The 23,033-nt window shown below is 34.9% G+C and overlaps 1 protein-coding gene across 4 annotated transcripts in view; it reads right to left on the reverse strand.

Annotated features, from left to right (window-relative positions):
• The window catches only part of LOC134751839 (GTP cyclohydrolase 1), a 30,733-nt gene extending 14,499 nt beyond the window's left edge, over positions 1–16,234 (reverse strand). For 2 of the 4 annotated variants that reach the window (XM_063687339.1, XM_063687341.1), the window contains exon 1: positions 2,524–2,649. In XM_063687339.1, the coding sequence (XP_063543409.1) occupies positions 2,524–2,634 (111 nt within the window). In that variant the 5' untranslated portion in view covers positions 2,635–2,649. Of the gene's footprint in view, positions 1–2,444; positions 2,650–15,983 lie in introns of those variants that run through there. The other 2 variants (XM_063687342.1, XM_063687340.1) reach the window with 2 other exon arrangements.
• Between the last annotated feature and the right edge of the window lie 6,799 nt (positions 16,235–23,033).

The raw sequence follows: 23,033 nt of genomic DNA on the forward strand, positions 1-23,033 counted from the left end.
TTGACCAATACGATTCCAGTATGTCACTTTCCAGTATTAATAATGTAAATAAATTATTTTAGTTCTTTAAAAAATATTATTTCAAGTATGTTAAGTCAGAATACATACCTTTTAGAAAATTGAACATTGGGAAAATTTATTTACTTATTAGGTATTTGTGCATGTTAGTTTTTATGTTATATATAAGGATTACTGTCTCAGCTGTTAATTATTTTGTTCAGGTGCATGATTCCATTTTGTTATTGAGCGCTTCAATCGTCAACAAACTGGTTACAGTTTGGCGATGCATAAATTTTGTTTGTAAGCATGTACCCTTTGTGTAAATAAAAAAAAAAAAAAAATTGAGCCTCAGATCGGCTGAGGTATAGCTAACTTAAAAAAAAGTTCCATATTTTATTGTTCATTATTTTTATTAATCACTCAGTAATTAAAACATAGGAATTGGATCCCAGGATATTAGGCTCACGGAAGGTAGGAGTGGGTTAATCTGAACAAATTGTATTGTCAAATCAGCTATAATCGACGCGGCGAATGTTGATCGCTATGACAGTTCCGCCAATTAGCTTTTGGATAGACTTTATTTAAGAAATAATTAAAGAAATAGGTTTTTATCGTCTTTTTATTACTTAATTGTTATATTTCTAAATAAACAAATGTGTTAAAATACCAAAAAAAAAGCCCAAAAACATTTGACATTGAAAGTTACTCCATACAAACATGAACTGTCATAGGAATCATCATTCGCCGCGTCGATTATACCTAGGTACCTAAAGTCTGTTTTTTTATTCCGTAGACTAAAATGACGTTTCATGTGTAAGAGATGACATTTCTTAGTACCACATGAAATGTCATTTTAGTCTACGGAATAAAAAAACAGAATATAGTTACTTACCCATACTTTACAAAGATTAAAAAAAGCAATGCAGTGGAGTAGTTTGTAAATACGTCAGTGTCACCCAATGGATCCAGCAATTGGGTGGCATACTGCTATCAATTATTACCAAATGTTCACGCGCCTATAAGGCGTGAACTATATTCTTGATTTTATTGTTGTAATAATGAAAACTTGTTAATATAATGAATCAGAATATTATTTATTGTGTTTAACATTGAATATATTGACATATCTTATTGTTTTTTTATAGCGATTCTAGTTATAATTATGACCTTTGTTTATCTATTTATATTTTTCCTATACAAAAAAAAAAAATTGTATAATCGCGTGACAACACATTTTATATTGCGATCTTACGTGTTCTTGCTGATTAAAAATAATTGAAAGCACAAAAAATGCTTGACCTTGTTCTCCCGTGTATTTTTGTTTTTTATTATAATTTTTTATTGTAATTTTTATTTTTATAGTTTATATATACATGTAAACTATCATGTTGTTGTACATGACATTTATCTATAGGGAAGCAGTAATTGATAAAGACTAAAATTTGTTTATTATTGGTGTCAATTTCGCTACTTATTAATTTTATATTTCGGGTTAAAGATATTTTTATTTGTCTCAAAAGAAATATTACATTTCACTTAATGAGATAGGTCAAAATTATGTTGGCTACTGAGCGTTAACAGTAATGCAAAATACATATTATATTTTTAGAGGGACAGTTATAACAAAATGAGCAAAACAATAAAAACTGACATAAGACCCCTCATTTTGATATTTAATCATACAAAGAACCTAACTTGAGAAGGGTTTCTTATTTATAAGTGTTAAAGTTAGATACCTATATAATTTCGGCAGTTAACTAATGCAAACGTGCTTAATAATAATGATTGACCATGAAAATATTGTTAAAACTTATGATATAAATAAGTAGGAATGTTCGTATTGTTAATGTTATTATTCTAGTTATAATTATGATGCAATTCTTATCTTAACTCGTGGTTAATTATCATGTTATTCATAATTATTATTGCTCTTATATTAATGTAAGTAGCAATTTTATTTATATTATTCTCACGTGGATGCTAAATTGCTTTTTTAATACGTAGTTATTTTTTAATTAGATTTTGTTTAATACAATGTGAATCTATTTAATTTTTGCATAAAAAAACTACTGATATTTGGAATTACACGATCTACTCGTAACCGTCAAAAATCTAACTAAGCTTTGGTAAGGATACATATTTTCACAAATAGCTATTGAAATAACAAGACTAAGATTATTATTATAACTAAAATAACTGAACCCTTTTGATATGTCAAATTCCAACATAAGTATCGGAAAACACGCAGTGCGTCTCACTGATACGCGCGAAAAACCTAACCTCCATCATCGGTGCTTATTATTGTTATTAGTCATTTAAAACTAGACAAATTTTACTCAAGAAGGATAAATCGTGCTCAATATTAGTCGAAGATTAAATTCAATAGTAAACAATATACTATTTTATTCAAAATTACTTTTAGAGATGCCAATTGGTACTTACACCCGATCCAGAAACAAACCTTTTAAACGTTCACATTTAACTTTTTTTAGCAATCCGCAAAGGACACGTTCGAGTACTTACAGGGGTGCGTTCGAAAATTAAAATTTGAAAAAGAAAATGGCGGTCGCGTGTCCGCGTTCCCGTCTTGTGGCTGACTGAGCTGTGGCAATGCAACAGATGATTTTTGTACATGAATGGCAAGTTTTCATTGCGCGTGTGTGAAATCGATCGGCTGTCGAGTAACGGATTTGTCACATTCAATATTAAACTCTATCTTTACAGTACTACAAATCAAAGTCAGATGCCCGGAATACTATCGCGATTTAGGTTTATGTATTTGTTGGAAAATTTACTTTTGTACTATTGATATTAAGTTAAAATTTGATTGTAATGAGTTCGTTTACTAATAACATGTCTCATTAGATTTGGAATTCTATGGAATTTATTTTAGAGTTGATGTTGGAACGTACGTCACAATCATTAAGAAGGAAATTAGGGTTTTCCAATTGGGTGAAGAATCGGAGAAGAGAAGCCCGGAGGATGTAATAATCTAATGTATTTGTTAGAGATTTTTCTTGGAATATATTAAATATTCTTTATCGTCTTTGGGAGTTTTTAACAAATTAATGGTTGTGATGTTATAGTGCGACATAAAATAGTAGAAATTAAATAAAACGGAACTAAAAAAATTCCATACCTACTAAATTGTTGCCTTGTTTAAGCATTTTACGTCAAAAATGTGACAGTTACGTAGAAAGTGGCCCCCTCAAAAATTTTCTACCTTTTCGACATTTAACGAGTTAAATAGGATGTTAATAGGTCGAATTTTGAAGACCTCAATAGCGGGGCTTCCTGATACAGGTATAATAATTATACTTAATAGGAAGTCCCAACCTAAATACCTTGTAATGTAACATTTTATTAATGTAATAAAAAAAATTCATTTTCACTTTCATTTTCAATAAAAATAGTTGTAAATTTTTTTTATTAGTGGGTAATTGGGTACTAATATCTATCTGTTTTTCTCCTAATGCTATTTTTCTAAAATTGATACATGTAAAACTATGTAAAACTAAAAAGTACATCCAAATTGTATAAAGTGAAAATTAAGTAAAGGGCGTGACATTTAACAGAAGATTAGGTACCTAGTTGATACCGCTAGGCTTTAAATCTTCGGGGCTGCCCAATCCCGACAATCGGCATAGTAATTTGTGCAAAAGGACACATCATTTTAAACTCGGGGAATAACTAAGCTTTCTCAACATCTTACAATTACGAGAAAGTGTTATTAGGAAGTAACCTAAGAACGTCTTGTTTTATTTGCAGACTCACCTGTCTCACAGGATTGACGTCATTGGGGAACCCTAGCGGGTAAACCCACAGGTTTTAGGCACGCAGGAAGCGAGGATGCCATTACTAACGTATCTGGGTTATTGACATATGTGACTACAAAACGCATGTTAATTGCGATTTTTTCCCTGTGTTTCTTGAATGCTAAGTACAGTTAAGGTAATTTTTTTTATAACAAAACATAGGTACTATATTTTTATTTTTATTTTTTTTATGTGATATTCAGCAAACGAGCAGACGTACATATTATGTACTTGGATTATAAGTAATATAAGGTAGTACTTACAATAGCCTTATTTTAATGGAGTCCGCCTAAGCTAACTCTGCATCGACTTCAACGAAGTGTAAAGGTATCATTATAATTATAAACGTTTTTATATGTATAAGTTAAACTTAGTTTCTAATCTAAAGTACCTAATGTACCTATCTTACCTTATAATAAGTATAAGCTTAAGATTTAAGATAATTTAATTTAAGATAATTTTGGTAAACCTTGTACTTAATGGAAGAGCGGAGCCTTCTGGCACAAGTATCTTTTTACTTAAAAGAAGGTTCTTGTTCCGATCCTAGTTAAAACCTGTTGTGTACCCAATAAATCATTTTTCATTTTCATAAGTATACTACGTCGGTGGCAAACAAGCATACGGCCCGCATGATGTTAAGCGGTCTCCGTAACCTATGGATGGCAACTAGCTATGGCAGATAGCTCTGGCAACATTAAAATACTCACCGGCAGGAACACAACACTATGAGTAGGGTCTAGTGATATTTGACTGCGGTTTTCTGTAAGGTGGAGGTACTTCCCCAGTAAAGTTGGGCTCTGCTCTAGATCTAGAATGACATCCGCTATGCTGTGTTTAACAACACAAAGCGAGATTACATTCACAGTGCCGATTAACTTAATGCATTAGCATAATTTTTTGTTTTACGCAGAGCCCAATATGTTAGGTTAGTGAATTTTTTTTCTTGGACAATGAATACATCAAACGAAAGACATTTACGCCTTTTGAATTTAGAACATTTATTCTATGATTTCAATAGTAGGTATGACTAGTTTCCCACGATTTGAGGAATTATAATATTTTACCTTATTTCTACTTAGGTATAGGTAAGTAGTAAATAAGTAAGTAATATATAAATAAGCCTAGTAATGTCAGTAAATGGAATTAAGTTAGTTGCGTGTTTAGCTGTATTTTCCTCAACTTGAATGGAAAACACCTGAGGTACGTAGTAGATACATTAAGATTAATGTGAGGATTTCTACCTTGACAGACTAAAAGGCTAATCACTTTATATTGTAGGTATAACTATTAATTGTGTAGGTATGTTATTTTACTATTGAAAACAAGATCAAAATATATTAAAAGGAGTATTAATTTAATAATGTCTTCGGTTATCGCGATAGTTACTCATGCAATAAAACTATGAAAACGGATTATATCGCGTATATTGAATTTATAATACATCCCGACTAAATAATTAATAAACAAAACTAATTATTAATTATTAATTAATTAATAATTAATTATTGCAGTATTAATTTGTAAATTAAATAGTTTAATATACAGGGTGATTTTGTTATCAGTTATCACTGACCAAACTCTGAGGGTGAATATGTCACACTGATCAACTTTTACTATGGGGCCAACCCCGAAATCGCGAAAAAAAATCTCGCACGCTCGTGGTTCATTTTTGGGATCTTTCGCTCGGGTATCAATATTGTGCTAACGAGGAGTTCAGAGGGCCTACCGCAAACCACGTACGACGTGTTGCCTCTCTGTCGCACTTATAAAGTCGTCCGTAAGTGTGACAGGGAGGCAACACGTCGAACGTGGTACGCGGTAGGCCCTCAAGAGCCCATAAATAAATAAATAAATAAATAAATAAATAAATAAATATAGGACATTCTTACACAGATTGACTAAGTCCCACAGTAAGCTCAAGAAGGCTTGTGTTGTGGGTACTTAGACAAAGATATATATATAATATACAAATACATAAATACATAGAAAACACCCAAGACTCAGGAACAAATATCTGTGCTCATCACACAAATAAATGCCCTTACCGGGATTCGAACCCAGGACCATCGGCTTCACAGGCAGGGTCACTACCCACTAGGCCAGACCGGTCGTCAAACCCAAGCGTCAACGTCAAGCCCATCTACGTGCTTACTAGCGCTACTGCTTAATAATTGTGATTATTTAAATTTAACGATAGATATTTAATAAAGGGGGCCGCTACGCTACTCAAAACCAAAAACTGCCGTTTTAACTTTGTACGCATAGATTGACGAATCCAGCAACGTAAAATGTATTAGATCTATACTAGAATCGGACTAACTAAACTAACTTTGAGTGTGAAAGTGGTTCCATAAACGCGAAGTTCGTATAAAAATATGACGGCACGGCCACACTTTGTCACGTCAAGGTCGGTGAAGAATTAGCTTATACGGGCTCTATAATCGCGAACGTTGATTAATTATTTCTAATTCTGAGCATAATTGTAATCTTTTAACGTATTCAGTGGGTGTTTCTAGATAAGGATAATGCGTTTCATCTGATTAGTCACAAATTGCTAATGACCCCCTCATTAGCAATTATGGACAGATCAAAAGTTATCTAACGTAACGTAACTACATTGTAACTTAAATACGTAAGCAAATTGTAATCAATTAAGATGAGTATAAAATGAGGAAGCATGAACTTGCGACTGACTATTTGCTATAAGTAGATTTCATCATTGGGCCATAGTCTTAGGAACCAATGTAAGGATTTAAATTATGAAATGATTCGCTGTTTCGAGTTAATCCTTAGATTAAACTCTATCTACACGTAACTATTAAATTAAACATTTAAAAAACCCCTACGCATTATGCCAAAAAAACCATTTTATGCAAAAATGGCTTACAGAATCTTCAAATGATTTTTACGCCTAAGAATTTGATGGAAAATAGTAAATTTTGTATGTATGTATGTATTGACAGTTAAATCACATTTTATGTTTTGTCCCTATTCACCCCAGCCATCCCTATTCACCCCGGTTGACGGTACCTACTTAAAATACACTGAAAATATTTTATTCGGCTTTTGAAAAGTTTGTTAAAAATGTGGGATTTAAAAAGGCATTTTTAGGCATAAAGGGGCCCACTATCAGTCCGCCGGACGATATCGGCCTGTCAGTTGTTCGGAACTGTCAAATTTTTGTTCTAACTGACAGGCCGATATCGACCGGCGGACTGATAGTCAGTGGGCCCCTTAATACGAGTAGTCTTTTAACTTAAAAAAACGAATATAACAATACATACTACTAAAGTGCAACAGATCTTAAGTGGCAGAAGGGGAATTCTTCGTCTGTAATTTCACACTGAAAAGCCCGAGCTTAGAGTTTAAAGCTTAAGCCTTATAAAGACTTTAAAGCGAGCTCTAGTTACTGATAAAATTATACTGTAAAAGCATCAATAGGGGGTATTACTGCAATGTTCTGCCACCAGAGTGCACTAGCCCATTTAGTAAACCATAGAGTAACTTATACATCTCGGAAAACCGAGGAAAAGGTGGATGGACTGTGTGAAAGATGATATGAAGTCAGAGTCAAGTAAATTTTGTAACCACAGTAAATTCACTGCCATCTATCGACACACTTTAAAACTAAAAATAAAGATTTATAAAAATACGATAAAATGTATTTAAATATGGATAAATGATTTTTTTATTTGCATTATAATTATTTTTATATGATTTTGACCCCTGTTCTTTCACTGATATGCGTTAAAATTGTTAAATAACAAAAGAAACCGTCAACGCCCTCTATACGAGAATAGGCCAAAGGTAGTGGCGCCATCTGATCGAGAATCAAATTTTCTTGACTTTCGAGGCACGTTTTTTCCTTAAGGGGCCCACTGACTATCAGTCCGCTAGACGATATCGGCCTGTCAGTTGTTCGGAACTGTCAAATTTTTGTTCTAACTGACAGGCCGATATCGTCCGGCGGACTGGTAGTCAGTGGGACTCTTTAGACTGTATCCATCTTTTACGGAGTTATATCTATCTTTGAATGGTATAATGATGGTGGATCTACAGCGAGCTGAAAAATTGCATTGACACATTATGAATGGAATTCATTCATAAAGTGGCCATGCACTTTCGCATCTGGGTGAACGTGTAGGTACGAGGGGCGTTCAATAAATTCTCGGTATGTGAATGAAAACAAACAAATACGATAAGTTTAATATTTTTATTTTTCAATATACTCCCCCCCTATGTTGATACACTTAAAAGATCGATCTATTATTTTTTTTAATCCCTCATAAAAATAATTTTTATCTTTGGTGTCAAAATGCTCCTCCACTGCCGCCTTCAACGCTTCATCGTCAGAAAATCGATTTCCACGCAGATCCTTTTTAAGATTGGGGAACAAAAAGAAGTCACTGGGGTCTAAGTCCGGACTATACGGTGGGTGAGTAATAGTTTCAAACCCAGATTCAAGAATAGCCGCCTTGGCAATATGAGCAGTATGCACAGGGGCGTTGTCATGCAGAAGCAGAACACCTTTGGTTAATTTTCCTCGCCTCTTGTCTTTGATTGCACCCCTTAATTGACGTAGAATATTAGCGTAGTACTGTCCTGTGGTATTTACACTCTTTTGTTTGTAATCGATCAGTAATATTCCTTCACAATCCCAAAATATTGTGGCCATGACCTTGCCAGCTGAAGGGATGACCTTGAACTTCTTGGGATGAGCTGTACCCTTAACGTGCCACTGCATGGACTCCTGTTTACTTTCTGGGTCATAATAATGAACCCAGGTTTCATCTCCAGTAACTATCTTTTGCTGCAGCACATCAGGATTTTCACCGCACAGGTCAATAAAATCGGAACAACAAGCTACTCGCATATCTTTTTGAACCGGTGTCAGCATTCGCGGAACCCATCTCGCACTTACTTTTGACATATTAAGATGGTAATGGATAATATCATGTATGGTACCAACAGAAAGACCGGTTATTTGAGCTATTGATTTTACCTTCACTCGGCCGTCTTCCAATATAAGTTTTTCCACTTTGATAATATTTTCTTGTGAAGTAGCTACTACAGGCCGGCCTGGTCTAGGATCATCTTCAATACTCTCTCTCCCACGTTTAAATTCACTTGACCACTTTTGAATGGTAGATAAAGAAGGAGCAGACTCACGGTAAACACAATCCATTTCTTCTTTTATAGTTTTTTGATTTTTACCCTGATTGGTCAAGAATTTTATTACGGCTCGATGCTCTAATTTAATTAACATTGTTAAATCGCTCATGGTGCTCACGTTTGTTCGGCAATTGCAGAAAAACAAGAACATATCGGTTTGAATTTTACTTTTTTTTTTAAAGTCTATGAATGACTCTTAGTGGCCAGTAACAAAAGAAATACTCAAAAAGGTTGTAAGATATCAATATCGAGAATTTATTGAACGCCCCTCGTAAGTGCACTATTTTATGTTGTAGGTATTTTCTGGAGTTAAAGAGATCGTATTTATACCTACTTATTATCTCGTTCTATCTAAAGTCTACGTATAAGTCGATATTTAAGAGCAAACGAGATATTTGAATAAAATTCTATACAACAGAACCCATTTTCATTGCTATTATGAGATTAATCTGGGTCAAACACAAAACTGTTTCACGTCTTTCCTGTAGACAAACCCAAAAGTTAAAGGCTATATAGGTTAATTTTCTTATCTATCGAAAAGGTATTCCTTTACTCAGAAGTTGTGCGTTCGGTAATCTGATACAAAAGTGTGAATACTCGTTGTTTTTTTTTATTTTTACTCTGAATTAGTCATGATCCAAGTTTGCTTGTGGAGCCTACTACAAGTTATTATACATCATTGAAGAAATTTGTGCAGCTAATATAATTAGAATCGAACTTCACTTACAGGTAAGTTCGTTTAATTCCTAAGAAAATTACACTTCTGACGAGTTGAATATTTTTATAAATATTAGGCTCACAGCGTTTGTAAGTTAATCTCTAAATCACATTTAAACATTTTTGTTATCTCTAAATTACATTTAAGGTTTTTACAAACTTGAATATGTACTTCGCTTTATTGTTGCTATGCTTACTAATGAAGTTACGCAACTACATAGCTTCAAGTCTGCATATTCGTAGGTATTCCTGCGAAATTAACAACTGTTACTATTAAGTTGTTTATGGAGTTAATTAAAATTGTGACCTCGTTATCGTAATTTCTATACCTAAGTTGCGTATAATGTGTATTCTATTAGCTTGACTAATACCTTGATTAAATTTCTAGGGTTTAACTTTGCCAAGCCCAAACTTTCCGATGTAACAGACTCCTGCTTAATAACCGAAACGTGTCAGTCGGAAAAAATGTGACAAAGGAAATGAAGTACTTTAATAGCTCAAAAAATTGCCAATTTAATAGCTAGCGTCAAAATTAGTAGTTAGACCAAGAAAAGTCTGCAACGATTTTGATAGCACACACAGTGAAAGTGTTATTTTAAACGTCAAACCTATGAAATTATGACGTATAAAATAACACTTGCACTGCGTATGCTATCAAAATCGTTGCACTTTTCTTGGTAAATTTTCGTTAAGTGAGTAACTGAGTAAATACTTTATACGGATCATTCCCTCTGTCCCCGGCCGGCGTATGGCGGTGGTCACGTAGGGCCGGCAAATGGAAATAGGTACACCCGTTACACCGCATTTTCTTTTATGTGATCACCTTACATATGACTTCTGCCTTATGTTTATTACAAAAACGACTTGTTAATAAGTTTATTGCAGAACAAACCTTGTTGTCTTCTCATGAGCTGGTAAATAGATACTTTTTAAACAGGAGGCCTTGCGAAGATGACAATCGTACATCGACAGACGCTAAACGAAAAGTAAAAATATATGGGATGACAGTTGCTACGAAAAATATCTCTGTTTATCTCTGGTTCCGTACCCAAAGGGTAAAAACGGGACCCTATTACTAAGACTCCGCTGCCTGTCTGTCTGTCTGTCCGTCTGTCACCACAGGCTGTATCTCATGAACCGTGATAGCTAGACAGTTGAAATTTTCACAGATGATGTATTTCTGTTGCTGACGTTGCTGTTATAACAAATACTAAAAAACATTACACTCTTTTCTTTGGGCAGTCGTGTAAAAAATACGGAACCCTCGGTGGGCGACGCACTTGTCCGGTTTTCTTTTACTACCGGCCAGTGCGCGCGGTGGCTGCACTATGCAGGTTTGCCATGTTACACTGTAGCCATGTGAATAAAGTGTAACCTAACCACTGAACCTAAGAACACATATTGAGGCTAAGATTGACTCCATATATCAATATATTTATATTTAATACTGAAACCTCAAGTTTTTGACCCGATTAGTGGGTTCGGTCAACCGATGGAGTCGTATTTCGCGCATAATATCGAAACCAGACACCGGTGGCAAAGATACCACGTTCTCACTGCTGTGCGATTTTGCTGATACAATACCAATATTACCAATATATTACAGAATTGTAATAAACGCGCTTAACCTAAATGTGCATTTTTGGGCTAAAAATATTTTTATTGATTTTTTTTATCATATTAATATTTTTATTGAGTTTTCTTATAACTGTTCTCGTGTAAGTGACTTGTATGTCTTTTATAAGAATAAATATCTTTAAACCTAAACCAATTGATAATTAAAAAACGCTTTTTATATGTTATTTTTAAATATTTTTAATAAAAGTATCGTAAGTAAAAAACAAGTAACTGACAAAAATTTTTTTGTGTGTGACACTTTTATTGCTGACTGTACTTCTTCTCGTTTGCATGTCTATCGAGTACTCTTTTTTTTGTTATGGCTTTTGTTAGGTTAGCCAATGTCAGGTCGTGAAGGAATTTAAAGTTAGGGAAAGAAAACCGCGTCCGCCGCGCCCGAAGTTTTCATCGAGTACTTCTTGAGAGCTTTATAATGAGCCTAAACTGTTGTGATGTGTTTGTGTTTTTCCATCGAGGAGTTCCTTTGGCTACCTACCGGCTGCATTATCAGAACACCTCCATGTTAACATATTATTGCATTGTTACCAGAATTACGACAGTACTCCAAATTTCAACTGAATCAGATACCGGGAAGTGGGTCAAATTTTAGTTACAAGATTTGAAGCACTATTATATATACAAAGCTATTATATATAATATATATACAAAGGTAGGTAGGTATATACGCAGTGAAGCTAAATAAAAGTGTGAAATTATAGAAAGTTTCATAAATAGCCCAATCATTTATAGCGTCCGCTTCTACACTAGGAGCGCTATTTGACACACTGTTTACCCCAATTTATATCGTTTTGACATCGCAGCGCTAGCGCACACCCAAATCAAATAAAGAAGATCTTAAAGTCGGAATGCTCAACGTTCTCATGTGAACTAATTGCTAGCATCCTTGTGCTAACCAGACCACGGAGGCTGCCACGGATCAGAAACTGCAAGGTAACGCTATTTATCATTCATCATGTGACCTAATTAATGAGTTTCAACTTGGATAGATTTATATTAAAGCGATTTTGTTTGCATTCAGACAGTGCAATTATTTTTGTAAGATGGAACTAATGAAGACCACACTCTTCCGCGACAACTCCATTTTTGGCTAATTGTAATTGTAATGGAATTTAAAATATTTATTCACGTACATAACAAATATAAGAAAGATTAAAACTACCTATAAACTAAACAAATTAAAACTAAACTGACGTTAAAATAAAACTACTTAAAAATTAAATTAATATAGAAAAACCGGCCAAGTGCGAGTCGGACGGCAAAAAAATCACGTTTGTTGTATGGGAGCCCCACTTAAATATTTATTTTATTCTGTTTTTAGTATTTGTTGTTATAGCGGAACAGAAATACGTCATCTGTGAAAATTTCAACTGTCTAGCTATCACGGTTCATGAGATACAGCCTGGTGACAGACGGACAGACAGACAGACAGCGGAGTCTTAGTAATAGGGTCCCGTTTTTACCCTTTGGGTACGGAACCCTAAAAATACCCACCAATGAAAGGTCCTCCAAGCCTGTCCCCTGCGGAAGGGTGCCCATGAGGCTGGCTACATTACCCCGCTGGAGAGCTATGCCTATTCTTTGGCCTAGGAATGAGCCAGCCGAAGTCTCAAGTAGTTTATTTTATGTCCTGGAAAAGGTTAAGGGCGTCGCAGCTCCATGGCCCTAGGGTCTAGGGCCTAGGATCTCTAATAATCAAATATGTGGTTGTTTGAGAGACCAGTATATTGTAATTGTAAAATTAATCTAATTGTAATTGTTGGTTGTAAATAATTTAAATGTTTCAAACTATTTTGTGAAGTAGTTTTTTTATAATTAAAGATTATGTTACCAATAATTTAATTGATTATTAATCGTATTGGCTGCTGCCATTCATCGGTAATTTGTGACCTAATTACTGCTTCTCAAATTGGTTAAATTTATATTAACAGCTATTTTATTCACAAAATTTCTGTGAGACTCCGACATATTAAATATAGCCGGTCAAACACCTTTGCCAGTAGAAAAAGGCGCGAAATTCAAATTTTCCATGGGACGATAACCGTTCGCGCCTACATTTTTCAAATTTGCCGCTCTTTGCTGACGGAAATGGCTTGACAGATTATACCTATATTAAAACGGGTCACTGAAAAAACAAATATTAGCATGAAAACTAGAAATCATACTATGCATGGAATAAAGCACCAAGATTAATAGAGAAACGTAGACAGCAGTTATTTTTACACGACTGCCCAAAAAAAGGAGTGTATTGTTTTCAGGGTTCATGTTTGTATGTGAGTTTCTTTATTCCACCATAACTTCTAAATGCCTTAACCGATTTAGATGTATGATATATCATTAGAATCCTTACGTCATCCCGGGTGACAAAGGCTACATGACGTCATAATAAAATCAACATGGCGGACGTAATACACAATAACGCGCGACATTTGGAAACAAAAAAATCTTGCAATTTTATCGAGTGGGGTATCAAAATGAAGAGCTTTGAGAGACGATTAAAATTCCGCAGTCGTGTTTTTAATTTTTAATTAGTTTTATTAGACACTACTTATTTCTATTTTAAGACCCGTATAAAACTATAAAGAGAACGTAATTTGATTGTGACGTCACATGCTAGTGTTTCATATAAATTCCATAGTAGCAAAATCGTTTTGACAATTCGAAAAAATAAACTGATTTGAATGGTAGTCAAATACCCTATTATAATCTAACTACTTTTATATGGAAACATGACGTTGAAAAGGTTAAAAGGCCTTAGAAGGCTGTCACAATGCCTTGACATTGAATTGAATAAGTGAAGTCGTGGTCGACTGGACTTCCGGCCAACACCTGATCGTTTGCCGGAAATGGTGGATCGGTTGCAAGTTGATATGGAAACTTAACTTATTAATTAACTTAACTAATTATTTACTAGATTAATACTACTAGATTATTTTTCTAATGTAATTGTAATTTTAATTTATTGTATTGTAAAGTCTGACCAGGAATATATAATCATTGTCAAGAGGGCGCTGCGCGGCTGTTATTTTCATGTATTGTATAGGGTGACAGTTCAGTCAAAGATAGATATAACTCCGTAATAGATGGATACAGTCTAAGGTAAAAACGTGACTGTCAAGAAAATTCTATTCTCGATCAGAGGGCGCCACTAGCTTTGGCCTACTGTCGTATAGATGGCGTTGACGGTTTCGTTATTTAACAATTTTAACGCATATCAGTGAAAGAACGTGGGTCAAACTCATAAAAATAATTAATGCAAATAAAAAAAACATTTATACATATTTAAATACATTTTATCGTATTTTTATAAATCTTCATTTTTAGTTTTAAAGTGTGTCGATAGATGGCAGTGAATTTACTGTGGTTACAAAATTTACTATGATAGTACCGCTCCATAATATTATATCCTCTTTGGTTCAGTATAGTATGAAAATATTAGTTTCAGTGAAATTCCGCAACATGGCGCGTGATCATATTCTGGTCAGGCTCTAATTTCAATTTATAAATAGATTAGTGAAAATTAATTGAATTACATATAGAAAAATCTAATAGGGTATTTGACTACCAGTCAAATCAGTTTATTTTTTCGAATTGTCAAAACGATTTTGCTACTATGGAATTTATATGAAACACTAGCATGTGACGTCACAATTAAATTACGTTCTCTTTATAGTTTTATACGGGTCTTAAAATAGAAATTGTGTCTAAAAATAACTGCTGTCTACGTTTCTCTATTAATCTTCTGGTGCTTTATTTCATGCATGGTGTAAAATAATTAATTTTAAATACAGTCAAATACCCTATTATACTTTAATTTTGGATGTATTTTTTCGGAAATATATATCAAATATCAAAGAAAAAATATACAAGGTGTGATCAAATCGAACTACAAACTTTCAGCATTAGGTAGCAACTAGGGAATGCAAACCGGTTTTTAATTGTATGGAAAAACCGGTTAATACCCGTTAATAACCGAAATTTCATTCAAATCAAAACCGGTTTGCATTCTCGTAGTACCAACACGCCGCCGTTCGATTTTAAGATAGAAAGAACCAGTATTGTATCTATTTGGCTTGGCACCGACTTCAAACGTATAAGCTGCTGGAGCATATAAAACGGGATAATATTTTATTTTATCCTTTTTGAAGTCGGTTTTACTTTTATTTTAAAGATTAATTTTATTTTTGTATTTTTAGTTTTAAGTTTTTCCTATGTACAGTTATGAACCTACATTATAAGTAATACTGTATAACCGGTTACTGCATTTAATATGGTTTAATAGGCATATCTACTAAACCTTCATTAAATAACTAATTCGCTGTTTAATAACCTAATTACGAATTTAACATTATAATCTCGTGGGAAACATGGGGCTATGTCATGGTACGAATAATAACCTATAATGATAGTGCCTTGAAATAATTAAAGGTACTTACAGCTTCCCATTAACAACTTAATTATCGAATTGTTACAATACAAATAACTGCGTGTTCAGAGAAAAGATAAGTCACCTTGCAGGATAATCATGCATTTATTCTCAAGCATCCGTTTTTAAATTATTTCAGCTCTTTTCTTTTGTTTACTTGGAGATTGCAGCAGTTACTGAAAAAAAACTGTATTCTTCATAATAATAAAAACACTTACCGTTTTCAGATTTTTTCCCGTTTTTAGCGACACCATTGCCATTGGTGCCATTGCTCTGGCTGGGTAACGCGACCGCCAACTCCTTCATTGTCACACACAGTAAAGTTCCGAAATTAAAAAAAAATAAACACGCTCGCGTTTCGCGCTCTTTCAAACGTCACTTTGACAGGACAGCGAGAATTACAGTGCTATTATGCGATTATAGAACCAGTCGCGAACGGCCAAGGCAATCGCGGTAGCAAAGAAAAAATATAACGTTTTTTGCCTTAAAAACGAGTGGCGGTGGCCGCCGCTAGCTCACAAATGCCCTGAGTTAGTTCCATTCCTTATATTTATACTTAAATCTTGTTAATTGTGTTCAAATGTCTTGACGTATATAGCTAAGTCATCTAATTAACCGGCGTATTGAGTGACTTAAATCAAGAGAAATGGCTAGATATTATGTCAAACCTTATGCACTTAGACTTATGGCTCAAACAAAAAGAAATAAGATAGTTTCCGAGCAAATTTATCTTCTGACTTCTAAATAGTACTTCTAAATAGTAATTAATAATCGATGGAATGGGAACGATGAAATACATTATAATTGTTGCAACAGATTATTTAATTTTATCAAATAATAGAAGGCCTTCAGGTTCAAACTTTCCTATGCTATCTCACTTCCTGACACTCCTAAGCTTTTGTTGTTTCTAGATTTGAAACCTTTAGGGCCACTTGCACCATTCCACTAACCCGGTGTTAACCCGTTAAACCGTTAACCCAGTGTCAAATTGTACTGGTAACCATGGTAACTCCAGGTTTAACCGGTTAACCCCGGGTTAGTGAAGGGTGCAAGTGGCCCTAGTTGTTTAAAAAAAAGTGCAAAATACAATTATGCATTTGTAAAAAAAATACATAATATTATTATTTACAACGGCGGGACTTAATCGCATAATATAAGCTTTATACCTCCAAAGTTTCGAGGACGGCGTTGTCCCCGTGGTCTCGGAGAAGACTGGCTAAAGTTGACATCAGCATCTTCTAGGCGCGCGATTTTTTCGAACTACCCGCACTTGGTCTTCTTTATTGACTTCTTCTTCTTCTTCTTCTTTTAAAATTATGGCTTCAGCCCAGTGGCACTATTTCGCCAGTATCAAGGTATTGAGAGGTTTACAAACGACAAAAATTGTACGGTTGTACAAGACAGTGTACGGTGATTTGTTAGCTCTTGTAAATCGATAGCTAGACTTTACAAGAAGCACGTGGACTACCGGCCGTTGACTCCAAGATGGTGGTTAAACGCGCTTCAAAATTAATTCTCCATTCACTGCACACTACCACATTAATTTACTGTATAATAAGCTATCGATATTACACTTTAAACAATATTAATAAGCAAAAAACAAAGTAATTAATCACGATTCTAACTATCAAGATGGCGCTCGAACCGGAAGTCCTCTTTATTAACTTGTCCAGTGACATAATTAGTGCCCAAAACGAAGAGTCAATAAACAAGACCAAGTGCGGGTAGTTCGAAATTCTCGCGCGCCTAGAAGATGTTGATGTCAACTTTAGCCAGTGTTCTCCGAGACCACGGGGACAACGCCGTCCTCGAAACGTCAGAAGTAAATTAGAAACTTATTTTACGCGATTAAGTCCCGCCGTTGTAAATAATAATGAGTAAAAATCGTGAAAGTTTAAATCAGTGAATTACATAATATATATAAACAAATAAAGTAAAGCGATTAAAGTAATACACGTTCTTTTTCTATTCTGTACCGTTTCTGTTTTTTTTTAAATAATAATATTATTAATTAGTTTTAGTTTTTAGTTTTGGGTGCCGTCTGGTTATGCTGAGCGGCATCCTATGTCGTGTACGTGTCATTATTTAATTTGTTGTTCTTATGTAGGTACGTTTTTAAGCCAAATAAATATTTTTCTATTCTATTCTATTTTCTATTCTACCTATTTAAAAAAAATGCGTTGCAGTTGCGATACTCCTGAATCTGACGGCCTGATTCGAACTTTAAGATACGTCAAAAATTTGCTAGATACGATATGGATAGGTCAGTGTCAAAGGTGACGTTTTTTTGCCACTGACATAATATCCAATCCATGTCGTATCTTTAGCAAATTTTTGACGTATCTTAAAGTTCGAATCAGGCCGTGAATCCCTTGAGTTGAAATCGTTAGGAGGGGGATAACGCACAATTTTAGTTTTTATACTGAATTTTTACACGTTTTAATGAAGGGTAAATGCCAAAGTCGGTTCGATAGAAAAAAAACCGGCCAAGTGCGAGTCGGACTCGCGCACGAAGGGTTCCGTACCATTCCGTGTTCCGTAGCAATAAAATCACGTTTGTTGTATGGGAGCCCCACTTAAATATTTATTTTATTCTGTTTTTAGTATTTGTTGTTATAGCGGCAACACAAATACATCATCTGTAAAAATTTCAACTGTCTAGCTATCACGTTTTATGAGATACTGTATAACTTTTTGTTAGAATTGTATAGAATTAGTTTTTCGCTTCTAATTCTTATAATAATCAAAAAAGTCAACTGAAGGGGCATGGCTATGGTTTTGATATAGGTACAATAAATTGATACAAATATTTTCCATAAAATATAGTATGAAACGGTCGTCCACTATCCTCTAAATACAACTATACAGGGTGTCCTAGAAGTACCACGCCACAGTGACACCGGAGGTAGGTCAACTCAAGAGGAACCTCACCAGCCTAACATGACCCCAGTAAAAGTTGCACGGTTTTCGAGTTATTACCGAAATAAAATAAAAAAATTGCTAATTTTCCCCTTTGTTTTAACATTTTTAGTACCTACCAGCATCGATAACTCGAAAACCATGCAACTTTTACTGGGGTCATGTTCGGCTGGGCGGAATGCCTAACTGCATTACTCCACGTAAAAAAAACGCTGGTGAGGTTCCTCTTCAGTTGATCTACCTCCGGTGTCACTCTGACTTGGTTGTTCTGGGATACCCTGTAGGTACCTAGACTAGAACCTTATTATTTGTGGTAAGTCTTTCCTTGTTTTAATAGTAAGCATTATTTAAATGCCATCGCGTCATGCAAATTAGTATGGTCTGTTTTCAGCAATTTTTGCTGTTTATAATGCAAATATAATTATATAGGTAACTTTACTGCTTGTGTTGCCTTTTTAACCAACGTCAGGTAATAAAGTAGTCCACAGTTCGACTGTTCTTACATGTTTATGACAAAATCAACACTTAAAAGAGCCCATCAATGCTCAATAGCGCCACTGCTAAATAATTGTGATTATTAAAATTTTACTATAGATATTTAATAAAAAAGGGGGCCGCTGCATACTGTATTTTGTATTTAAGTACCTTTTGAATACATTATAATAGTTTTTACGTTGCTGGATTCGTCGATCTATGCGTCCAAAGTTAAAACGGCCGTTTTTGTATTGAGTTCATACATCGACGAATCCAGCAACATAAAAACTAGTTTGATGTATTCAAAAGGTACTAAAATACAAAATACAGTATGTAGCGGCCCCCTTTATTAAATATCTATCGTTGAATTTAAATAATCACAATTATTAAGCAGTGGCGCTAGTGAGCACGTTGATGGACTCTTAAATTTTAGGGTTTTTTCATTTAGATCAACGACGTTGAACGGACATCGGGTTCGAGCCTTCTTGATAGTTAGCCTCGTGATTAATTCCTTTGTTTTTTGCTCATTAATATTGTTTAAATTGTAATATCGATAGCTTATTATACAGTAAATTAATGTGGTAGTGTGCAGTGAATGGAGAAAATCTTGAAACGCGTTTAACCACCATTTTCGAGTCAACGGCCACGTGCTACTTGTAATAATTAATGTAATAAATGAATGAATTAATTAATTAATGAAATGAATGAAATTCATTTATTCCAGAAAATATTTATATATTATATTAAAACATTTAAAACTAATTACATAATAAAAAAAAGTGCGTGCGTGTAATTGGAGTAAAACTTCTTTGACGATGACGTTTATCGCTATGTTGGCACTTTGACGTGTGTTCTTTTGTGCGTGTGTCACTACTGAGCGTTACTTTCGTCAGAAAAAAAATCTGAGTTACCCTCTAGTCGCGCCTAAAGAAGTTTTACTTCAAAATATGATTAAATTAAATTAAAGCGTACACAAGCACAAAAATTAAGTAGTAGAGTCCAGCTATCGCTTTACAAGAGCTAATAAAACCACCGTACACATATGTTAAGTAAATGCTCATATTACCATATTATTATACCAAGTTTCATGTAATTTAAGCATGTAATTTTAAAATGAGAGCATATCTTCAATTGTATGGGAGCGGCATTATGGCGGCGGGTACGTGTGACTCTTAAAAATAATAAAAAAATCCTGTTTTTCTGTGTCACTATATTTCTAAGTGGGTAATAATTTTCTCGGGGATTACCTGCCTTTATATTAAAACAAAGCACGTATAAACTAGTCACAAGTTAGTAAGAAATGTAGTGTTTTATTTCCTACTTATTTAAGAAGTCTCTTTGACGTCATTTAACTGACAAATAAGAAGGAAGTTCGCTTGAATATAAAAATAATCTCCTAGAGTCGGACTAAACTAATAGGGAATATTACGCGAAAGTCTGCGTAGGGGGCGCCACTACCACAATCTGAGGGTCTAACGCGAATCAAGAAAATCGAAATTTTGTTATCTAACATGTAAATAAAAAATATTGTTTTTCGCTATCTGCCTCTTTATCGCTCAAATATGCAAGAGTGATAGAGAAGCAGTTAATGAAATTTCGACCGGTTATCACGTAGGTCTCTCGTGACATTTTAGTGATTGTAAGTAGGCAATCTAGAGTGGAAGATTTAGAAAAAATGGTCATAACAACATTATCGTCCTGATACCAAAGCAGCTAAGGGCTCCGTCGAAAAATCGAGCTAAAACTATTCTTTTTTATTTCAAAAATCCAGTGACATTGATATAGTATTATTAAAACGGACCACACGTGTTATTATCAAGCGGCCGATGTACAAATACAAATACAAATTTTTATTGTTTGAATGTGAGTGGTTATAAATGGTGGTAGGGTTAGTATTTGGTTACATCACAATCAGCCTGAATTTGGCGTACAATACTCTTTGACTCTCAATGTGCATGTCATTAAAACCTATAAAATTAAAATAAAAGTATAAAAATGTCAGAAAATAATAATAAGTATTAGTAATAATAATAGAGAATAATAATAACAGGTCAATGTCATGCATACAGAAAAGTGGCAACACATAAGTACAAGTACATAAGTGGCAACAATATGTACAACTATTTTAAACTTAATAAACACGGGTGACCCGTTTTAACCGGTGACCCGTAAGTATGCTGAATGTTTGTCGATGTGTTTATTTACTTAGAGCGTTTTCACATTGTCCGATCCGATATAGGATGTAGGATCCTACATCCGTCGTCGTGGGTTTCATTCGACTCGCTTTTGGGAGGGTGTGAAGGGGCTCTTCCGCATCCCTGCTGTGGAGCCTGTTTCGGGACGCGCCCCACGTTGGGACCCGTTGGTTTGGACCCGGATATGTCCTAAAACTACGTCCAAAAGAGAGGTATGGGCACTGTGAATGACATCTCGCTTTGTGTGGCAGGGCACAGGACAGCGGATGTCATTCCAGATCTAGAGCAGAGCCCAACTGTGGAGGTACCTCCACCTTACAGAAAACCGCAGCCAAATAACACTAGACCCTATTAATAGTGTTGTGTTCCTGCCGGTGAGTAAGGTTGCCAGAGCTCGAGGGAGAGGAGTGTTAGGGTCGGCAACGCGCATGTGACTCCTGTGGAGTTGCAGGCGTACATAGGCTACGGAGACTGCTTAACATCAGGCGGGCCGTATGCTTGTTTGCCACCGACGTAGTATAAAAAAAAACGTTGGGCGATCATGCGCCGTCATTTGGTTACATTTCAGAATACCGAAAATTGATTTACCTAATGACGAATCACCTATGCTCAATTCACCTATTTTTAAATTACCTAACGATCATTTTACCTAAACATTGAATGACCTAAGTTTATAATACCTAATCTAAATTAACCTAATGGACAAAACACCTAATGCACGATATACCTAATGCACGTTTTACCGAACGCACGTTTTACCTAAAGCTATTTTACCTAATGCACGAAGCACCTGAAGCTGATATACCTAATGGACGATTTGGGGACTGTTGTCCTACATCCGCGTAGTCACGCCGCGAGGCGCGCCCGGGCGCCGCGCCGTCTTTAGCGGTCACGCACACCAACAAACATTATGTCTACACATACGCACACAAACAAATATTATCGGTCCGACAGCTGACGGGGGGTTCCGACATGGCTGAATTTATAGGAAGCGCCTTTCCGATATCGAATGTCGAAAGGCGCCTATGACAAAAACAGGAGAGTGCCATTGGAATTAAGCCCGCCCTTTTGCGTTATTTGTGACGTTTTCAACCAAAAGGTACCACATTGTCGCTTGTCGATAAGGTTGATTTCAAATGGAAGCTATGGAAATAGCGCCTTAATGACAACCGACATTAAGGACCCTTTTGGTTGAGAACGGCACATTTATAGTTTTTTAGTAATAATGATTTATATTATATATAAATAATAAATAAGTACAATGGAATCTTACATTTGACTTCCTTCCGACATCCGATATCGTAACGGACACTGTGAAAACGCTCTGGTCATTTTATGTTCAACTACGAACTATTTGAAGGCTTGACTGCATGAAGCTGATTTGTATTATGTTAAGTAAGATGTTATACATAAACTAATTTTATAAAAGTTTGTGCAAAGTTAGCGTGGTCAGAGTCTGTCAAATAATATCAAATATTTAACGGTTAAGCCTTCATACTTGATAGCTAGCGTATTATGTTATAATTATATAACATTTGGCCATGAGGTGACAAAAGAGATTGCAAGAATTAATTCGACCGTATTCGAGGTCTCGGTCATCATATCGGACCGTAAAAAAGACCACAATATGAACCAGACTAAAGGGAATTTCAACTCTATAAATGAGATGTTAAGACTCAA

This window comes from Cydia strobilella, chromosome 23 (genome assembly GCF_947568885.1).
Source record: "Cydia strobilella chromosome 23, ilCydStro3.1, whole genome shotgun sequence".
Lineage (NCBI taxonomy): Eukaryota > Metazoa > Arthropoda > Insecta > Lepidoptera > Tortricidae > Cydia > Cydia strobilella.